The sequence below is a fragment of the Sander lucioperca genome, chromosome 11, assembly GCF_008315115.2.
Source record: "Sander lucioperca isolate FBNREF2018 chromosome 11, SLUC_FBN_1.2, whole genome shotgun sequence".
Taxonomy (NCBI): domain Eukaryota; kingdom Metazoa; phylum Chordata; class Actinopteri; order Perciformes; family Percidae; genus Sander; species Sander lucioperca.
In genome coordinates, this window is record NC_050183.1 from 7,113,964 (window position 1) to 7,132,075 (window position 18,112).

At 42.2% G+C, this 18,112-nt stretch overlaps 1 protein-coding gene across 6 annotated transcripts in view; it reads left to right on the forward strand.

Annotated features, from left to right (window-relative positions):
- osbpl9 (oxysterol binding protein-like 9) overlaps positions 1–18,112 on the forward strand; it is a 38,884-nt gene that overhangs the window by 5,571 nt on the left and 15,201 nt on the right. For 2 of the 6 annotated variants that reach the window (XM_031307101.2, XM_031307102.2), the window contains exons 3-5: positions 857–935; positions 13,614–13,690; positions 17,929–18,024. In XM_031307101.2, coding sequence (XP_031162961.1) covers positions 857–935; positions 13,614–13,690; positions 17,929–18,024 — 252 coding nt within the window. Of the gene's footprint in view, positions 1–682; positions 703–856; positions 936–13,613; positions 13,691–15,182; positions 15,574–16,760; positions 17,015–17,928; positions 18,025–18,112 lie in introns of those variants that run through there. The other 4 variants (XM_031307105.2, XM_036007215.1, XM_036007216.1 and 1 more) reach the window with 3 other exon arrangements.

Sequence of the window (18,112 nt, forward strand, 5' to 3'; positions counted from 1 at the left end):
TATAAAGTTGCAGTGTCTGAAATATGAGACCTGCTGTCTCGTGTCCAATGTATGTGTATGTGGTTCGCTCATCCAATCAGCGCGCAGCTCATCTAAATATTCATGAGCATACCATATTTGGAAGAAAAGCTGTCGTTCCAAATAGAGATATTCCATAGGGATGCATAAGGGCCCAAAGAATAGCACCTGGGACATTTTCAGCCCAACCAATGTTACATACCCTATTAGAAGACCTTAAGGAACAGTGTGAAATACCCTATATAATCATTCTATCACCCCTTTAAAGGTGGTATTTATTGAGCACAATTGTACTGGACTGCAAACTATTTTACAGCTGTTCTTATCTTATCCACACCCTGTAGTAGTTTCAGGTTTGCTGTGTAAGGAAGCTCTAAGTCACACACCCTGTTTCGGTTGCTTGGAGCTAATGTCCCAGCTAGCCAGCACGCCATTTCTCTGCAGTTCTTTCTCTCCAGTCAGCGGCTAGCTGTTGGTCCCCGGTGTCTATTTTTTCTCCACCCTTCCCTGCCTTTCTCCTCCTTCGCTTTCCCAAATCCCACCTACTCCTCCTCCTCCCCTCCCTTCTTTTCTGCCATGTTCCAAAAGGCTGCACTCGTATGTGTGAGAGAGAAACACAAAGTGATTGTGAGAAAGAGACGATAAGGCAAGAGGAGATTGAGCTTTTGAAGCAAAGAGAGTGAGGTGCTGAGACAAACCAAGTGTAATTTGTAAAAGAGAGCCAGTCAGTGGCTGCTGGAACATGTGGAGGGCATGAGGATAGAAATGGAAAGAGGAGTATGACGTGTCCCGCTGTCTGACTGCATGCTTTTTTCCCCCTCTCTCTCCGTTTGCCCAGGGAGCTGTGATCGGCATTGATGACGAGGACGACAGCACATTCACCATCACTGTAGATCAGAAGACTTTCCATTTCCAAGGTGAGATGTCCCCCTGTATTTATTTTGTTCTCTTTATGCCCGCTTTCTCTGTGTTACCATCACTGGCTTTCTTTCTCTGTGATCTCTTTTGCATCCATCCCTGCTGTTAATTTGCTTTCTCAATCTCACTCACTCTCTCCTCTCTCTCTCACTTCTCTTTCCCTCCCCACCTTTCAAAGACTTGGATTGGTCTGCTCTAATGCCAGGAAACACATGCACTCAGGCATCTACACAATGTCAAAGTGTGCTGCGTTCATTTGAGCTTTTTTTCCCTCCCCGTGGAACTTCTTCAAGCTCGTAGAAGTTGGACTGACACAAATTTCTGTAGATAAACAAGATTTGTTCCACTGCAAGCTAGACAGAATCCTCTGGAACAGAAGTATGTCTTCTTTTTTTCTTTTCTCGGCCCTCCTGACTGTGGCTGAGGAGGAAGATTGCTGCTTGTGTGTCTCTGCAGTTGAGCCTCTGGGAATAATAAGGGAATACTGCTGAGCTGGAAGCTGAGCTCAGGTCTCTTCTGGTTTCTGCCGCTGTTCGCTCTTCGCCGCTGCTGCTGCCGCTCGCTACATACCAACCAGTCACTCCATAGGGATTGGATTGGCTCCCAGCTACAGCATCACACCCCTCCCGTCCTACCAACCTTTCTCTCTTTTTTGACAGGAGCTGTCCAGTACAACGCAGACACTCTTTTTTTTTTTTTTTTACTCGATCACTCCACCAGGTCTTTAACTAACCTTCTCCACCTTACCTTCATCTCTGTCCTTTCATCTGTCCATTTGTATCAATTTCCCCCCCTGCCAACACCTTACCACTCACACGTCACTACTGCCACCACCCTTCCCCCACTTCACCTCCTTCTTGAGGGTCACCAGCCACAGTCCATGGGCCCCCGCCCCTCTCACCTCCTCCATGCCCTCTCCCATGTCTGTGTTCCGAAGCTGTATGCTGTGGTTCTACAAAAGGAAGGGTAAGGAGAAACCCGTGCACATCTCATGGTCCACATGCATGCCAGTCACAGACAATGATTGAGAGGAGGCGTTGTTTGTTTGTGTTCTGGAATGTGCAGTCAGGGTAGAGCAGTATGTTCTGTAGCGCCTGGTCGTATTGGTTTGTTATCGAGGTTCAAGGACCATTCAGAGCGGTATGAATCAGAATGTTTTGTGGCTGTTGGCTGTGAGGAATTATTAAGGAGAGAGGAGTGTGTGCAGTGTCCTGTATCAGTCAAATGTTTGTACAGGCTAGGTGTGTTATTTAGAAAAGGATGTTTGTTGTTACTGGTGTTTGTTCTGCTCTTCACTGGTTTTATGCCACAGTTAGTCTGAGTCTTTGGCATCAGCTGTAAGGCCTCAGTAAGTTAAAAGTGCATTTGTTCGTTTCACCAATTTTGTATGTTCAGTTGTTGGTGGATATTAACTGAATTACCTGAGTCTGAGAGACTTCTACATCAGAGAACAGGTGAACCGAAGCCATGTAAATTATATTCTAATTTAATGAGTCCAAATATATAAGCATTATTCAAAAACCATTAACACAGTCAAAGAGGCAAATTGGCAGGGTGTATATGAAAAAGCAGCACAGACAACAAAGACGATACAACACACTTTGAAAGCAGCATGTCCTTGCACAGGACAATCTGAATCTTTGCAGCACGTTGTGAAAAGCAATGAAATGTCACGAAGACACATCTGTTATCCAGATACCTAGAGGAGCATGGAACCATGTCACTTATCACCAGTAGAGGAACGGTCAGAAAAATGTGTTTGGAGCATGAGATTCTGGATAAATCCGCTGTTAGCTTGGATATCCAGAGATGTGCAGGATGTTGGGCAGGAAGAGATTTCTCTGTTGCTATAAAACAAACCTGATCTGATCATGTTATGAAGTCAGTCTCCCAGTCTACATCTATATATACAGTATATATACCCTTGTGTGCCATTATGTATGGACTGGTGTGTGGGTAAGGTATGGATTGATTGGTAGAGCCTCGCTGCCAAGATTTAGAGGGGCAAAGAAAGGCGCTAATAGACTGATACCATTTACCAGAATTTATATTTCCAATGATCAATACATCTGCTGATACACAGTATTAAAGTGACATGGTGTAAAAAAAATTCCAGGATTGAGCCATGATACGTCCTCTTACGGGACAGTCCAGCTCACAGGTTGAAGTGTATTCTGAGCCGGCCAGCCACTGTGCTAGCCCGGAATTCAGCTCTGTGCTGTCTTTCTATTTAGAGAGGCATCCATTATTCATCGGCCCCTCTCCCCCGGCGGTGCATTTTGCCTGAGAGCCCTTTAGCTTTACTTCTTTCCCCCTCTCTGCTCTCACTCGCCTCCTCTTTTCTGCTGTAGCTATCAATCTCTCATCTTCCTCGCCCTCTTTGTCAGGCCTGATGGCCCGGACCATCAGTCCAGGATGAGATCCCCTCTCATTCTCTCTACCTTGTCTCCAGGGTCCTCCCTCATCTCAGTATCACCTGCACTGTCTGCTATCATCTCTTTTTAAATATCCCACCTTGGTCATCATTTTTTAACTTCTGTGTTCTTTCATGACTGCATCTGGACTTGTGTATTTATGTAGAAACCTGTTCTCAAGTGCAGATCAGGCATGCATGACTCAGTCAGTCCAAAGCAATATGAGTTCATTTTACATTTTTGCCACACAGTTGGACCAAAATCCTAGATTAAATTAACAAAGTACTACCACCAAGACATTACTTCATTAACCTCAGAAATTGTGTGGTTTCTTTGCACTACATTTGGGTAGCTACCACTTTATTGGCAGGTTGCAGTCCTGTGCATCAGACACTCTCTCCTCCCACCGGAGCATGTACGGACATATTTCTTCAGCTTGTCTGAAGGTGGCAGGAGGAGAGAGATGAGGGGAGGGAGGAATAATTCACAGGCCTTTTGGAGAAAGGAGGAGCAGCATTATGGGGAGAGGCTGAGCATTGTAAAGGGAAATCTTTGTGATTGGATACCCTGACCACTGAGATGGTAGAAGAATCCTTGGGTTAGGAATACATTACTGGTGCTGTTAGACTATGTAAAATTGTCTGGACATGGTAATTGTACTACCATGCTTATTGTTGTAATTGTATATTGGCTCCATCTGTCTTTGTCATTTTCGGCAGTCTTGGTAACTAACTAGCAGTAGCTTAATTTATGTACATTTAATTCCTAAACTCGAGTCTGCAAGATGTAAGAGGCAGAAGAGTACCTGGAGGCAAATATAATACCGGAAGCTGGATAATAACCTGCCAAATAAACAATAACAGGAGAATTATGTACCAATAGGTGAAAAACTGGGAACAAACTTTTTAGGCTTGTCCATGGCCACGATACTTTTATTTTGTATGGCGCTTTTCCATTACATGGTACCAGCTCGACTCGACTCTACTCGCCTTTTTTGGTTTTCCATTACGAAAAAAAGTACCTGGTACCTGCTAACAGGTACTTTTTTTAGTACCTCCTCAGTCGAGGTTCCAAGCGAGCTGAGGCGAGCCGAAAAGGTGACGTGAAAGCGACAGACGGGGGTGTCCTGAACAAACCTGCTATTTTTAAACAGTTTAGCCAGCTGTTTTTTTTTTTTTTTTGCTGCCTCCAGCTTAATTTGAAACAAAATGTGTCTTCTGGCAACAACACACACCTTCCACGTTTTGTGTGTGTCGCGTTAGGTCACGACAGTTTACTGCGGCGCCGCTTGTTTTACAGTTCTGCGGAGGCTCCAGGCAGAGCTTTCGCCGTAGCCTACGTACACACACACATGCTGGCTCAATGCACACACCAGCGCACAAGTATAAACATCAGGCCACTTACATAGGCTACGGCGAAAGCTGTGCGTGGAGCCTCCACAGAACTGTAAAACAAACTCAAGTGGCCTGATGTTTATACTTGTGCGCTGTGTGTGCGTCGAGCCGGCATAAGACGACCAGCTACGCTGAGGCAGTACTAAAATCTGCAATGGAAAACGGACGCACAGTGTGTCGAGGCGAGTAGAGTCGAGGAGAGTCGAGCAGGTACCATGTAATGGAAAAACGCCATAATGAAAAATGGCATACAACATAAAGTATCAGCATAAAAATTATACAGACCAATATTAATAATACTTTTCATTTAGATATAAGCTGATGCCAGCAGTATGCAAATATATTGGTTCATATATGATAACATTGTTTTTCATTGCATTTTGCAGAATGCAGTTCCAGAAAAAATAAAAACAAAATATAGGGGTGTTTAAGACGCAACATAACAAGTGTCCTCAGTTCAAGTCTGTTCTAACTCCCCTCATTTCATCCCGCTCTTTACTTTAGTTTTACACTATGTAATAAAGGCAAATAATGGCAAAGAAATACTTGAAACATGAAATAAGTATCAAAATCAAATGGATGGAATAGAGGGGAATGTACATGATATCACTGTACGTGGAAGTTGGTCACTTCCCCCTGACTAGCAAACACAAATATTTAGCATCTGCTGGTTGCGTTCACAAGCCAAAATGCATTGAAAACGGAAGAGCTGTTGATCCACTGACTGCATAAATAGTTTGAGAATGAATTCAGCCATAACCTTTGACAGACTGATGGATAAAGAGATTAGGAGCAAATGATTATTGACGCTTGAAGTCCTGGTTCCAAAATGTGGTTTTGTCTAACGTATGTCACATTTTTTAAGTTGAATAATACCAGAAATCCTTTTTGGAGTACTCAGTGACTCTAATATGTAAATGACCTTTCAAATGTTCTCTGTTTGATGGTTTTGTTGACTTTCATTGTCAGTCTGGTACGTCACAAAGAAAACTTTAGATTCTGATAACCTTCACAGAAAATTGTTTGAGATGTTCGTTGGTTTTCCTCTTGGTATCGCAACTCGATCCATCATATCATCTATAGCAGGTTTGTTTTGCCAGTCAGTGGTGGTTCAGTGGAGGGCTTGTGTCGTGATGAAATGAAATCAACATATACCCTTTATGGGAAATGTATCAGTCTGGTATCAGTTCCCCATGCTGGATATGAGGTGACCTCCACTGTCAATGTGCACATCAGGCTACTGAACTGCACCCTGACAGAGGACTGCTGCTCTATGTTGGCTGTATGTTGTAACGTCAAGCCCAATTTATGGTCCTGCGTTAAATCAACGCCGTAGGTACATACGTAGGTAAGTGTAGATACGGACCCTACACTGTACCCTTTGCTGTAGCCTGACATGCACCTCTCAAAAAATGGAACTACACGTTGCGGCGACTCAGACCACAACAACTGTGATTGGTCCGCTTGGCCGTGGCTTGGTAGCGTCATATTTCCCCCTACTCATTTCCGGGTTCTCCTTCGCCAGCGCACAAGTATAAACCTCAGGCCACTTGCGTAGGCTAAGGCGTATGCTCTGCGTAGAGCCCCTCAAAAGCATAAATCCAGTTTCAGTGTTTAATCTGGCATCAGTTTTCAAGTATCTTATTTTCAGACATTTCTGTTATCAACTGCAAACAACAGCAACTCGCTTTGTATGTCTGTATTAGGGTTGCACGATATTGACAAAATATCATCATCAAAAGCATCAAAATAGATTCATAACAAATTAAACAAGTTTTCTTACAAGACAAGGTTTATTTCAAGTGACGGTCATATTGGACTGGTACAACATGAATAAATAAATAACGACCATGTCTACAGAACAGGGCATGTTTTACTGGTTGTACAGTATAAAATAAATAAAGAAAACAGGACAACTTTTCTTTCTCTTCTCTGATTTGTTCCGTTTTGTTCTCTCTATTTCTTCCCTTACACTGTCACTCTGTTGAAATATGCACACACGTGGTACGCTCCATAGGGTTTGTCACGTAGTGGACCTGTGCGCTGACATGCACTAACGTGCAAGTGGCACGGTAACTGGCCAATGAAACATGATCATTATAGTGTTTCAAGCGAGCTCTAAATCAAACACAACTTAGCCACACAGCCAACGGGACGCAGCGCTCCACAAAATAAACAAAATTTTGCATACTTATTGCAACACTTTCGATATATTGAGATAACGATATTGAGTCGATATATCTTGCACCCCTAGATATAATATTGCGCAACGTAGAGCTGGGCGATATGGAGAAAATCAAATATCACGATATTTTTGACCAAATACGTTGATGACGATATTGAAGATTTCACTATTGGTGCTTTCACTTTCGCCTCATATATCGATGTCGATATAATATCGATATATTGCCCAGCCCTAGCACAACGTGATATTGCGATAACGACATTGAGTCGATATATCTTACACCCCTAGTCTGTATCTATCATGGGTCTTGATCCAATATCTCCCAGGGTCTGTAACTATTAGGAAGGTGTGTGTGTGTAGGTGGATAGGTTGGGGTTTATTGGTGTGAGGTACAGTACTTCCTGTGTGCTTGTTCTTCTAATAGCCTTGCTGTGCCTCCCTGCTTTCTTCTAGCAGAGAAGCATCAGAGCCTACGGTAATAGAGTTAAGTCAGCACATCTTCCTCTGTTTTATGATACTACTTTGCAGCAGTGCTCGGACTAATGTGTTACAGTATCTCTGTTACTTTTGGCAGTAACTAGTACTCTAACACATTATTTATTTAAATTAAGTAACTGAATTATCATTACTGAAAGGCTTGTTACTTGTTGACTTGCAGATTTTGTTGTTTGGTCATTTTTCCTTGATATTTGTGCTTCTACCATAAGTAGCCTGAGTAAGTGCTTTGGCTTTTAAGACCGGAGGTGATCATACGTTCGGTAATGTGTGCAGGTGTGTTTCTGTCTGTCAGAGGCTGTCTGCATATTTACGACTGTATGCTCATAGACCTTTCGTGCAGCGGTGATTCACAATTAAAACGTTTTTGTTTTTTACTATTTTACTGACTGCTCTGTTTTTATACCATGATTTACTGCAACATTTCTGTGTTTTTAAGTGTACATTAATGTTTGCAAGCACATTGCCCTGTCACGTTGCCCAAAAAGTCCCCCAGTCTATTGCCACCATAAGTGATGACTTAACCGAGAAAGGCGTTCAGCATCTGGCTGACATTATTGAATGTTTTAAACAACCACCGCTATCATGAGAGGGCCATGAGCATACAGTCACAAATGTGCACAAAAAAACATTAAACTGATAGATCCAGTAGTATGCAAAATTAGCTGCAGACAGACAGATACACCTACACAAAAACAACTGAACGGCAGCATTTCAAAGTAGACATTTAAAAAGTTACTTATCACAGTAACACATTACTTTTTGGTGGAAGTAATCAGTAATTGAGTTTTTTTTTTTTAATGAGGTAACTAGAAACTGTAACTAATTACTATTTTTCAGTAGCTAGCACAGCACTGCTTAGCAGCAGGCTTTAAAGGCTCTGACACACCAACCCGACGGCCGACCGTCGGACTGACTGCCTCCCCGAGTTGTTCAAAAAAGTGCCTCGGAACACACCGAAGCGACGCCAACTTGAGCGTACGTTCTGCGCGTGCGTGAGATGTTATAATTCTCCATAACAGCAGGTGGCGCTAATCTGTATTGTCGCCCAAAGAATTAAAACCGGCAGCCGATTGGACTAACGGGTCACGTGGGTCTGGCTGCTCTCGGATTTTGCAACCGGGCATAATGGCGGCTTCTTTCGGAATACGATCTCATATTTTATGAAGGTAGTTCACCGAAACATGTTTCTGAAAACATTTTAAACGAGAAATAGGCCATACAGTTGCTGAATTTGTCTTCATTTCAGATCGACAAAGGAAAGATTTTCGTCAGATTTTTAGAGCCGTTCGTCAGGCTCATCCCGCTCCTCATTTCAGGGTTAGCACTCCACCAATCACATTGGTCATTGAGTCCGACGGCTCCTCCGGCTGACGACGGAACACACCAAACAGACTCGAGTCACTGGCCTCGCCAGACTGTCCGACGGCCGAAAATCGGGTTGGTGTGTCAGGGCCATAAGACTGTGTTACCCTTTTTCACTATAAATAACGTATTTTCACTGTGAACTCAGAAACCAGAAACAGTTCCTTATTAATTATCTGAAAACAAATTAAATAAATGAAAGACACATTCTTGATATATTTAACCTTAACATCCATTTTTCCTGGGTCTATTTTATATGTGCACCTTATGATTAAAAGTCTTTGTAACCTTCTGAATAACCAGTCCCTCCAGGATTTCGCTGCCTTTTTTTTTAGATTGTTGTGGCCCAAAATGCCTGATTTCGCGGGAGCTTTTGTAAAAAATTGCGATAAAAGTTGCGATGTCTTTTGTATGTTTGTTGCAATGAAGTTGCGGGAGACAGTGAAATTTGCAAACCGTGTGTGTGTGTGTTTTTTTTTTTTGTATAGTTCTTTCAAAATAAAAAGGAAACTTGTTTTGGGGAGAATAAAATTACTCTGGGCTGAGTTTTCCTAGTAACCTTACCAAAAAGGCTCAGGATGCTGTAAATGTTGGTATAATATGAAAATGGCTGGTGGATTTAAGACAAAAAAATCACAAAATCAAATTTGAACATATCCGTCAGTGGCTTGTTGATCTTTACATTAGCTAAGTTTCCATCCACTTGTCAATCGAATTATCTGAAGTTCGGTAAAAAAACTCATGCGAATAAAGCTGGTGGAAGTGTGTTTCCATCCAACGGCTTTAAAGCGAATAAAAACCTGTGCGTAATGACGTCACATGCTGTTTTGCGATCAAATTGGTATATCGAATTGATTTTAGACATCTTAAGGTGTTTCCATTCATTTTCGCACTGAATCGCACAACATTCAAGCTAACTTTTGCGAACAAAGTTTTGCTAGACAAAATGGATCGCGCCATCTACCAACAAATGATCAATACTGCACAAGTTGTAATAGTGCTTATGTGCCAGCTGATAGCGACATATCAAGCTATAATAAGAAAACAACAACGCTATCAACACATTGCTGTGATGATGCAGATGCAGATGCACGTAAATGCCCGACGACAACGGAGGCGGCCTGTGGTGTGGGAACGACAGTGCTCCCAACAGTTCTGGAAGATCGTGGTTCAGAGACACTTCACGGAAACCCTTTGGTTGAAGCATTTTCGGATGACCAAGACAACATTTGACCTGTTGTGTAATTTTTTTGGCCCGCCCCAGATGTCGCAAGCTATCGCCCTCCGGTTCCAACCGAGAAGCGTATCGCCATTGCGCTCTACAAACTGGCTCCATGCGCAGAGTACAGAGTGGTAGGCGAAATGTTTGGAGTCAGCAAAACCACCGTGCACAGGTGTGTTTACGCCGTGTGCAATGCCATATGAACGAGGATGATGCAAAGGTATATATACCTACCTGGAGTGGATGAGGCGCATGATATCTCGCTGCGTAACTCCATACACCTTGTGCCACAGGTGTATGGCGCAATAGACGGGACTCACGTCCCAATTAGACCCCCTGCTGAAGGCTACAGGGATTTAGTCAATAGAAAGGGCTGGCCATCAATCGTACTACAGGCTGTGGTAGACGATCGTTGCATCATAAGGGACATTTGTGTCGGCACTCCCGGTAGTGCGTCTCCTAGGTAGTTCGTCCACTTCCATCTGTCTGACACCCGCCATGTGTGCAAACAGAGCGGAAATACTGGGCGGAAATTAACTAAAACTTCTTCTTCTTTGTTTTGTGGTGGGTTGCAACCATAAAATGACCTAAAACTTAATCGCAATTCATTATTTATTCGGCAAATAACGTTTCCATCAGCGTTTATCGCATAAGCCGTATATCGATCAAGATAAAATCCGATGAGACCGAACGTATTTCATTTGAGTCGATATTCATGAAATTCAATCGAATTTTACTGTTTCCATAAGGCATTTTTCATTCAATATCACTTAATTCGGATAAAAACGTGTGGATGGAAACATAGCTAGAGTTAGTTAATTTCCTACCCTGGCCTGGGACACACATTCATACGGTTTGATAAAGTACTGACTTTAACTTATCATTGCACTTAGAATAACAAGCGTAGCTGTCCTCAATTTAGGTCATCGTGTCGTCTCATCTCCTTTTTCTCCTGCATCCACCGTGTGTGTGTTGTTTGTGTGTGTGTGTGTGTGTGTGTGTGTGTGTGTGTGTGTGTGTGTGTGTGTGTGTGTGTGTGTGTGTGTGTGTGTGTGTGTGTGTGTGTGTGTGTGTGTGTGTGTGTGTGTGCAAGCATCAGTTGCGGGGGGTACGGAGCAGTTAGCCCCACCCGCTGCAGAGAGCCGACAGCCAGGATGGAAACAGCAGCAACTTCAGCGACTTTTAAATTGTTAAAGTCTACATTGATGTTAAAATGTATCGGACGGTCTGAAATGTTTTGTTTCCACGGTCTTTTCGCTGTACGTTTTGTTGGTAAATGAGTCACACACACGTCTCGTCTTCATATCAAAAACAAGGAAATGATCAACCCGTTCTCACTCCCGATTGGTCATTGGCTCTCAGAGTGCACGTTGGAGTGCTGTGATTGGTTGAAGTCGCGGTAAACTTCAGGTTATTGGTCAAATGTGCGGAAAAGTTGCGGTGATTGGTCAAAATTGCGAGTCGCACCAAATTCGTGGTGATTGGTTGAATTTGCGTGAATTGGCGCGATCGCGACATCACGAAATCCTGGAGGGACTGAATAACAGTCACCAGGTTGGAGGGTACTACTATGCTGTTGTCAGATAGTTGTAAATCATACCCTAATCTTATCCTATCTTGTCCATTCCTCTAACTTTGGCTTGTCCTGCTCCCCTCTGTCTGTATCAAGACAAGTTAATATGTAAAGGACTTTCTTTGAATATGTAACTCTAACTAACTTAACGTCAGATGACTTGCAGTATGTTGCCTCATGTGACTGGCCCACTGGCTATCAACACTGTAGATTTGCTGAGTTGACTAACACCTCCTACCTACCTAAATCATGGTGTGCAGGTGAGCTGCAAGATAGGACAGAGATTGCACTTGCGAAACAGTTCATACAGTTTGAGTATTTGTTTTTGTTGAATGGCCCTGCTACTACCTCTCCTCTGTCATGAATAGAGCTCAACAACATTAGCTGCAGTAATCGGTTCCTTTGGAGAGTCTGTTTGGCTGAGGGGAAAGTGAGAGGCCAGTGAGGCACTGTCTGAGTGCATTGGCCTGAGCCTCGGCTGCCTTTTTAATGTCTTTAAAAGCTTTTATGCTGTGGCACTAGCTCAGCCATTCATATGCTGCATCTTGTTTCCAGCTCAATGAAAAATGACTTTTACACAGGATATAGTTTGCCAGCTAATTCAATGGCATATACAGTATCTTAAAGCGTAACTCCCGCCAAAATGCAACCTAGGGTCTTTTAGAGACCCTAGACTTTTAGAGTTATAGTTTTTTGACTGTGGTGGCAAAAAACACATGCACAAGGCATAAGTAAACCTACATTCCATGCAAAAACTGAAAATCTTTAATACTTTACATACAGTACAACACATACATGCTACAACCTGACCAGATGGATTAAATCCTAGCAGCATGTTGGCAAAGGACAAAATATTGTATCTCTGTATGCCATTGGCACCAAAAGGTGTGTCTGTGTGTTGCACATGTCAGGGCCTGTATTGGGTCACTGTTTAATGTTACTGGCAGTCTGTTTGTTCTGTCTTTGCTCTGAGGGTACAGTCTCGCCCGGCTCCATTTCGCACTCTGCAAAGGCTCCATGTGAAAAAACCATGCGAGAATCACCACTCTCAAGGAGCTTTAACTCCTCATTTTTACAAGGATCATAGGGGTATTGATTATTTTGATAATGATTCACCCATCTCTATCAGGCATCACACATAAGGCTGGGTATCGAAGCTGAATACTCTGAGTGAATGTGAGTACTCAGTCAGATTCTAAGTGTTCAAATCATACATATTACTATATTTATGTACAGCCCTATCTAGCTTCTCTTAAATATTCTCTTTTTGAAAGTGTTTCCTAATCTGTCATATGAAAGTTGTTTAGTACAGCACAGCTAGCTGGTAAATCTTAAGCTGTTTTTAGGTACAGGCCTAACTATCCTTGCTCATTACTCTAATGTAAAGGAACAGCTTGACATTTTGGGCAACACACTTATTTGCTTGGAAATCGATCGTATGGTAAATATGAAGCATTTACAGTCAGGAAACTGTTAGCTTAGTTTAGGATAAAGACTGAAAGCAGGGGGAAACGGCTAGCCTGGCCCTATCCAGGGTTATGTTCTGGCTGGACACAGATTAAAATGCTGAATTGTTCATTTTAGGGAGATTTATGGGCATCTGCCATATGAAATATCCAGACATCTTTCATCATAGTTTCTTTTTACTGTCTTATTTGATTTTATTGTCTTATCCATTTATTTTGATCCGTGCTGTTTCCTTCAGCTGTAAAGCACATTGTTTGCCTCTCTAATATATACTATGGACTATACAAATGAAGCTTATGGTTATTGTCTTATTTGTGAAACGCATATACATATTATTATAGATTATTCAGCCCTGAAAATGGGGTTAAGCAGAATTAAGGTAATGACAAACTATCATTTTTTAGATGCATACATTTATGTCCATCCCTGTGTCAACAGTGCTCATGTCATTTCAGTGTTGCGTCTTGGTTTCATTAGTGTGTAGCACGAGTGCAATGGCTACTGAGGGTGTATGCATGGAAAACGTGGCTCACTGGGTGTGTCTGTGTGCTTCTGCCCTCAGCCCGAGATGCAGACGAGCGGGAGAAATGGATCCATGCCTTAGAGGGAACTATCCTCCGTCACACCCTCCAACTCCAAGTACGTAACCATACAGTTGTTGGTATATGTGTGTGTAAAAATGTGTATGTTTCTATTTCTCTGTGTATGTAATTCATCCACTACAGTTACAAGAAAAAGTTGTGTTGTAGGGCTGGGTGATCTAGAGAAAATCAAATATCACGATATTTTTGACCAAATACCTCGATATCAATACCGCAACAATATTGTAGTGTTGACTAATGGTGCTTTCACAAAATATTTACACAATGAGATTTTTGATAAATAATCATCAGTAATGTGGATATAATATCTAAGTGGGTAAAGGCAAATAATAGAACAGTTACAACCGTCTGGTAAGTTCAGAAAATGACATCACTTTACTGTAATGCAGCCTTTAAAACCAGGAAAAGACAACACTTACGATATTATCCAAAATCTAAGACAATTTCTAGTCTCATATCACGATATCGATATAATATCGATATATTGCCCAGCTCTATTGTGTTGTGTTGCTGTGTGGCTCTTTGATGTCTGTTTGCCTGTTTATGCTAATTCCTGTCAGCATCTATGTAGTAATATATATTTACATTACTTTTATTTTACATTACATTAATTTTAGCATTGATTTGTCTAAGCAAACATGCTATTCTTTGTAATACCTGAATAGTATACAGGTATAGATATAGTTACCTAGATATCAAAGCTCTCATTGTGGGATTTTTATTGCATGCAATTTTACATACTCATGTACATAAATCATGTATTGTGCTACACCACAACACCCATATGATGACTTTGAAAGGCACTTTGCATCTCAGGTTTTGTTATCAGCCCTTTTTGTTTTTCATACCTGATTTCTTTGCTCAATATAGCAGGTGAGAGTTTATGATAAGTCTTGGCGGTATAAATGGAAATAATAGTGACATTCATGAATGGAGGATGTTTTGGCAACATGTGGCTGTTTTGGGCTAGTATCGGGATCAAGCTTAGTTTTATGGAAAGACTGTTGATTTACTGCTGACCTGCTGGCAGCCTGTTTTGTCTCTTTATGTTTTTGTCTGTTTATAATGAGTGTTGAGACTGTCTCAGCCAGTTCTTTCTCATGCCCTTCCTGCCCTTGTTGTTTCTCTGGCCAACCTTATTTCCTGCTCTCTTTGCCTAAACCAAACCTTCCTCCTTGTTGCCCTCCCATCATCATCATCATCTATGTGCAGCTCTTTCCACTCATCTCCTCCTTTTCACCCTTATGACCAACCTTTTCATTTGCTCTCCCCCACCCTTCCTTTTTTTCTGCCCTACCTCCCTCTGTGGCAAATCCCTCTGATCGGCTACGTGTGCCTGCTTGCTCAGTACACACACACACATACACTTATGCAGTGATAGCGAGCTGCTGTCGTAGCATCATGGGACCCAGCAGTAACCAATCCGGGACCTGCTTGCTTGATCAACCGAACATCTGCCTCTGCTGCCTCAGCCAATCAGAGTGGCGGTTAATGCGTGTCCCTGTCAGCACTTGCTGCTGCTTTGTGTGTTTTCTCTTCTGACTGTGTGAGAGGAAGTGTGCCTTTCCTGCCAGGGGAGGGTCCTGGATTAACTCAGCTCTGTCTGCCTTCATACCAAACGCTCAGCTGATAACTGCTGCTGAAGGATATAACGTACTGTAGCCAGACTGACTGCACAGCTAGTTGCTGCTGTGGTTTATATTGGCAGACTGCAGTGGACCGCAAGAGGAGGAGATTCTGTTTCTGTACGGAGGAGAAAGAACGCTAACTTCACCAGAGCTGGTGGTTTGTTGCTGTAGGGAGAGAAAAACAGAATAACTGAGGCAGAGAAAGAGAAACCGATCTTGTGTCAAGCTAAATGGCCTGATGGGGGAGATGTACAAGGTTTAACGCAGCATGTCCGTTGAAGCAAGGCACCCAGTAAGTAAAACACACACAAACAGAAACGGCACTACACCAGAGCATAGAGAACTTTAATGGCTGCAGTGTGCTGCTGGGGCAACAACAGCATTTTAAAGTGGGTCACACTGCATGGAAAGACAAACAGAAACAGGAGGGAGGGGGAGGGTTGTTGGTCGAGTCTGGGGTGGTAGGGTGGGTTTGTGAGTGTTCATGTGTGAGACTTTGGGGGCTGCTCTAAAATATTCCCACTATGTCACAGTCACACACCACACACAGGGATGCACTGTGTGTGTGTGTGTGTGTGTGTGTGTGTGTGTGTGTGTGTGTGTGTGTGTGTGTGTGTGTGTATGTTAGGAATGAGTGGGAGAGGAGGTGCAGGCATCTGAAAATATTTCAGGATCAGAGAAGAAGTGAGCACTATGACGTGTAGGTACAGTGGCTGTTAATAAGCCAACCACCTGCATCTGACTTTCTGGTTAAAAAAAAACACATTCCCTCCATTATGTGTGTTGACACAACATGAGATATTGTTTACTACGTAATCATAGGGGCTCAGTCTTATTTGTTTTAACCATATCAGCTTTCTTTTCACATGTATTTATGTATGTATTTAGGCCTACAAAGCAAACATGGCCAGTTTTAATGTATGGTATAATACCTGTATAAGTAAATACAGTCTAACATACAAGACTTTTAGATGCATAAAGGTTTTGATTAAACTCTTACATTTGTGTTTGTGGTATTTTGTAAATACTGTTGAGTGGGAGCGAAGTGCATGGAGTTAATCCCCACTGTAAATAGAGGGGGGATGTCATGTCAAATGTTCAAATGAATGGCAACACCTCATGGTGAAAATTACAAAATTGTAACAAAGGTAGTCCACTCCCTGTATTTACATCGTCTTTTAGCATTCCTCTGAATTTAGTGTTTTGTTGGCTTGCTTAAAAGTAAAAATGATCATGATGTAATCCCTTACTAGAAAGATGGCAGCTCTTTTCCTGATAATCCTTGAGGGATTTTTCAGTGTAGTGTGAGTAAGCAGACAGGGGAAGCTGCTCGCCCTGCAATGACAATCCACGCACATGTGTACACACATTTATACAGTGATAGACATTCACATCTGTATCAGAAATGTGTGTTTTATTTTTGCTCAGGCCCCCATCTGGCCAGCTATATTTTGCAGTACAAGTAAAAGGACCTTTGATCCTTTGAGGAAGTAAGGCTACTTAACTGCAGACTTCAAGAATGCTGAGTTAGGACTTTGTTCTCCATGAAGCTAATATGTTTTTACAGTTAAAACCTTGGCAGTTCTCAGGCTGCTAACAGCGTTTGGCTGTTAATGGCTTTTCTTCACTTTCCTGTGAGGTCGTCTTTAGCAGGAAGAAAAGCCCCCACAAACTCAGGACACACCAGGATCGCGCGGCACAAAGAATCCAATGCAGTGGTAGCACCCAACACGGTTTGATAAGAGCTTGATTTACTAACAGGACTAACAGGATAAAGCTGATGACATCATCATCAGCTTTACTATTACTCTGTCTGCTTTTTCATGCAGGAGGTGTTCTGTGTTTTTCCATGTCAGAGTAACTGCTGACACGCTCTGTTAGTTATCTTACTGATTTGTGTGGCTTGGCATAAAGGTATTATTGTGTTGTCATTGATACTGAGTGTCCTTGCTATTGACAGGCTCCAGCATTTAATATGGGGTGATTTTTATTTTTATTTTTTAAAGACGTCTTGTCTGTGCGTACATTTTCTGCTCATTTTCCTGTTTTTAGTTTTGTGTCACAGCCAGCTAGGTTGTTCGTGGTTGGGTGAGCTCAGACCGATTAGAGACAGATGCCCAGTCACGTCTGTCCTGCCTATAGTCTAGTAATTACCTTTTAATGGCTTTTATGTAATGCAATTGTCTGTGCCTGAGTTTCTGTGTGGAGTCTGTGTTTCTGATTCTGATAGAGCTATTAAGTCAAGCTAATGAACAAACAATGAGTTTGAGGGCACCTCAACCCATTTACACATATGCTTCTATGATTCCTTGATTCAGTTTAGTTGATTCCTGAAATTTGCTGCTCTACAGTCAGTCAGACAGACAGACCTGCTGGCCTTTTATGCTGGCTAGCCTTTAAACAATAGTATTCATATCTCCCTTAGTATAGTACGCTGCTGGAAGATTCTCCTGAACTGTTGATGTTTCTGTCCACCATTTTGTGTGATAGTTTACAAAGCCTACCTAACCAGGAGGTGACAGAGACAAGCTCCTTTTTTTTGTTAAAGAATGGATAATAAGTGACTACATGGCCTATATTATTGGTAGTGGCTGTGTATTTTACTTTGAATATGCAAATACTAGCATGGCATTTCATCCATCCTCAGGAGGCCGAGACAGGATTTGTTCCGAGTGTTCAAGACTTTGATAAGAAGCTAGCTGAAGCTGACGCCTACCTACAGATTCTGATTGACCAGTTAAAGGTAGGACTCCATGGAGCACACCTAACCGACATCATTATTTCATCTGGAATATTTTACACTTTCATGTAGATTTGAGAAATGTAGGATA